This window comes from Centruroides sculpturatus, unplaced genomic scaffold, assembly GCF_000671375.1.
Source record: "Centruroides sculpturatus isolate CEXI.00-Female unplaced genomic scaffold, Cexi_2.0 scaffold47, whole genome shotgun sequence".
NCBI classification, from domain to species: Eukaryota; Metazoa; Arthropoda; class Arachnida; order Scorpiones; family Buthidae; genus Centruroides; species Centruroides sculpturatus.
In genome coordinates this window covers 1,235,320-1,239,256 of record NW_019384385.1, presented here as the reverse complement: position 1 = coordinate 1,239,256, position 3,937 = coordinate 1,235,320, and the positions used below count along the sequence as shown (strand labels likewise).

Sequence of the window (3,937 nt, the reverse complement as noted above, 5' to 3'; positions counted from 1 at the left end):
GTCACCATTGTACATTGCCAGGAAGGCCGCACCTACATGTTCATCCACCTTTGATCCATCTGTGTACAGTTCTATTTCACCTCTTTCCTCATTCTCTGCTATCTCTATCACTTTCCGTTCTGGTGGCCTTGGTAACATAAGTGAAGTTGGCTTAAGGTCTATTTCGTCTGCCTTTAACACTCTCCCTTCTATTTGAATGCTATGCCCCTTTCTGCAATGGTAGAGGACAGCCTTTTCTTTCATGATTAGATCTATTGGTGGCATGCCCGCTATAACCAATAATGCTTCGGTAGATGTAGTGCGATATGCCCTTGTAATTCTTAGTAAGGCACATCTCTGTGCACTGTATATTTTCTTTTTTATTACTTCTTTATCAGCAGCTGATTGCCAAGCTGCTGCTGCGTATGTTAATCTTGGAATGAAAGCCCCTCTGTAGATAATCTCTATGGCATCCTTATTCAGGCCCCATGTAGCCTTCGCCACTCTTGCAAGAGCGTTAAACATATTTATGCATTTATCTCTAGTTGAGATAGTGTGGGGGAGCCAAGATAGTCTATTATCCAACACTACACCTAGGTATTGAAGTTGCTTCACTACTTTTATATTATCGCTACCCATCTTCAACATTGGACATCTCTTGTATAGGTCAGGAGTTCGACCTTTAGTGAAAATAATTGCTTTTGTCTTTTTAGCATTGAATGAAAGCTTAAGTTGCTCTCCTGTCTTAATTATTTTATCAAGTACTTGGTTTCCAATTTGTTCTATTTCTCTACGGGAGTTTGCACCGTAGATGATGATAGTGTCATCAGCATATGCAAGTTCTAGGATTCCTTCTCCTTTATCAATCCTAAGGAATTGGTCGTAGACTAAGTTCCAAAATAATGGTCCCGAGTTCGAACCCTGGGGACATCCCCTATCAAGGGCTCGAGTAATGTTTGAACTGTTTGTTGAATATTCAACCTTCCTATCATGTAAATAATCCTTTACAACTTGGTATATGTTCCCTGGACATTTAGCTTCTCTTAAGGACTTTAGGATCAGGGGCTACCATGCGTGGTCGAAGGCGCCTCTGATATCAAGACTAATCCCACAGCAATACTTGTTCTTAGATAGTGTCCATTCGATTTCTTTGACTACTGTGCATATTACGTCCTCTGTGCTTCTGTTTGGAAGAAACCCATACTGTTTGATGTTTAAGAACTTGTTCCTTGTTATGTGCGTCATAATTCTTTGACTTATTAAATAGTCCAGAACCTTGCCAAGTATTGGTAAAAGGCTTATAGGCCTGTAATTTTTTGCTTCACTTTTTTCCAGCCCATCTCCTTTTGGTATGATTACTAGTTTTGCCGTTTTCCAGATTGACGGAAAGACCTTATGCTCTAGGCACAGGTTATACAGTTTTGTCATGTAATCTGGGCTTGTCTCCCATACCTTATACACTATTTCTGTTACTATTCCATCCGGGCCCGGTGCCTTTCCCGGTTTTAGTCTATATACTGCGTTCTGTACTTCTTCTTTTGTAAAATCCGGGTCCATCTGACCACTGTATTCCTTCTCACTCTCAGTTCTTATATACCTTTGTTCTATTGTGTCTGTGCTCGGTTCATCCTTAGGGAAGAATGTATCCATAAGCTTTAGGATTGTGTTTTCAACACCTTCTGTGTAATTATCTCCGTCATGAATAGCTGTAAGGAAGGTCGGAGTTTTTAGTTTGCCTGCACAGGCCTTGTATAAGAAGCCCCATGGTTTCGTGGAGCTTTCTGTGCAAAAATTTTTCCAGGATTGGAGTTTCCTTGCTTTGATCATGTTTTTATATAGCTTGCTGTTATCCAGATATTCTCTTTTCTTATTTGCTCTCTCAGTGTCATTTCTGGCTCTCTGGAATCTCCGTCTTAGTCTGTTATTTCTTTTCCTCATTTTTGTCAATTCCTCTGACCACCATGGCATTGCTTTTTGAGTTTTCTTTTTCTTGGGGATGCTGTCTCTGCAGGCTTGTAGTAGATTCTCATTGAATTCCATGATCGTTTGCTCTGTCAAACTCTTGTTGTAGCATTTCTGTAGGTTTTCTATGTTCATCACTCCTTCCATTTTTGATTTAAATAATGGCCAGTTCGCTCTGCTTATGGCAAATTGCTTACTATCTTCACCTATCATTCCCTTGTTGGCACCGACTTCAAAGAATATATAACTATGGTCGCTAAGACTGCATAGTGGTGATACCTGCCAAGACATTATTTTATTTAAGGCCTTACCGTTGCACATGGTCAGGTCAATCCAACTCTGACCGGTAGCAGCAACGAAAATTGGTAAAGAGTCAGGTTGGTTTAATAAATATAGGCCATTGGCGCTTATAAATTCAATTATTTGGCTCGCTCTTTCATCGTTGTTCGGGTCTCCCCACAACTCCGAATGCGCGTTTATATTACCACAAATGATGATGTGTTTATGCTTAAAGCGTTTAACAAGTACATCCAATTGGTGTAAAATAGGATTTAAGTCATTTGTTCTTGGGCTGTAGGCAGATATAAAAAAGTAGTTATCGAGGCCATTTCCAACTTCAAGGCAGGTTAAGTATTGGTTACTCTCCTCTGAATGAAATATCGCCAAGACGTTTGGATTGCTTATTATGATGGCAGTAGATGGGTGAAAGTCCCTGTTAAAAAGTGTTTTATATATTGTCCTTAGGCATGCTGGCACTCCTCTTTGGCAATATGGCTCTTGTACAATAGTCATATCCACTCTTTCAAGTGTTTTACAAAGTGCTGATGTTCCACTGATTGACCTTTGCACATTCACTTGTACTATTTTTAACATTCTATCATTCACAGTCTCAATGGGATCACTCCCCATAGTCGGTCTTAGCGATCAACATTTTTTTGACTTTCTGTATCAGTGGACAATTCTTTGAGCAAGCGTTATGTTTAAAATCTTTAATTTTTTCCCTCTTGCAATTCACGCACTCTGCTTTTTCTTTGTGCGTATAGTCTTTATATTTGTGGCTCTGGCCACATTGGCTACAAATGGGCGCTTTTTCTTGACAATCTTTTGCAATATGTCCAATGCGGCAGCATTGGAAACATTGTGTTACGGATATGTGATCTTCTGCTCCACACCTGGACCAGCCCAGGTTGATTTTCTTTACTTTCAGTATAAGTCTTCTTACGTCAGGGCTCACTTGAATTACCCAATTGGTTGATTGCTTGCCTTTACTTCCAAATTGGAATCTCACTTCTACTTTATTGCGAAACTCAGTTTCCGTCATGTTGCTATTGATAATCTCATTTTGTTCATATAGACACTCGAGAATTTCCTCTCTGGACACCTCTGTTCCTACTCCATATAAGATGATGCGTGGCTTTCTTTTAAAAGGTTCTCTTGTCTTTAATCCGATTTTTGATTCTATAACTTCCTTAAGCTTGTTCTTTTCTTCTGCTGATCCCACTTCAATCGCTACTCCTCCTCTCTTAAGTTTGCAGACGGCTTGTATTCCTATTCCCATTTCTTTGGGATTTATGTTCTTCTTTAGCTTCTGTTTGGTGTTTTCAGCATCTGTGTTATCATTCTCTGGATCCACCAGGAGTATTTTCTTTCTTGGTCTTGTGATTTTCTGTGCTGTAACCTGGGCATAGCTTGGCCCAGTGCTTTCTTTTGACTGTAGAACTTTATCTATCTTCTTATGTAAACTTTCTACTGCGTCTTGCAGCTGATTAGTTGGCTTCTGTCTTAGAAGTTCAATAAGTCTGTCTATTTGACCACATACATAAGAAATGTGTTCACCTGTTCCGAGTTTACACTTGTGATTCTCGGTCATGTAATTTTTAACTTCTTCGTGGATGCTTTCTGCTATCTTCACTCTCTCGTCTTCTTCAACCAGTTCCATTTCTCCTTGGGAAGACACCTCGTGTTCCGATTCGGAGACGTGTGGCTTTTTGGCCAT

General features: G+C 39.9%; 1 protein-coding gene across 1 annotated transcript; it reads right to left on the bottom strand.

Annotated features, from left to right (window-relative positions):
• Positions 1-2,839: 2,839 nt before the first annotated feature.
• On the bottom strand, positions 2,840-3,937 carry LOC111618029. The gene has a single exon (XM_023359449.1). It carries the CDS (start codon positions 3,935-3,937, stop codon positions 2,840-2,842), a length of 1,098 nt encoding a protein of 365 aa, XP_023215217.1.

Excerpts from the sequence above, each read along its gene's own strand:
- LOC111618029 (XM_023359449.1), bottom strand. The coding sequence starts at position 3,937 with ATGGCCAAAAAGCCACACGTCTCCGAATCGGAACACGAGGTGTCTTCC.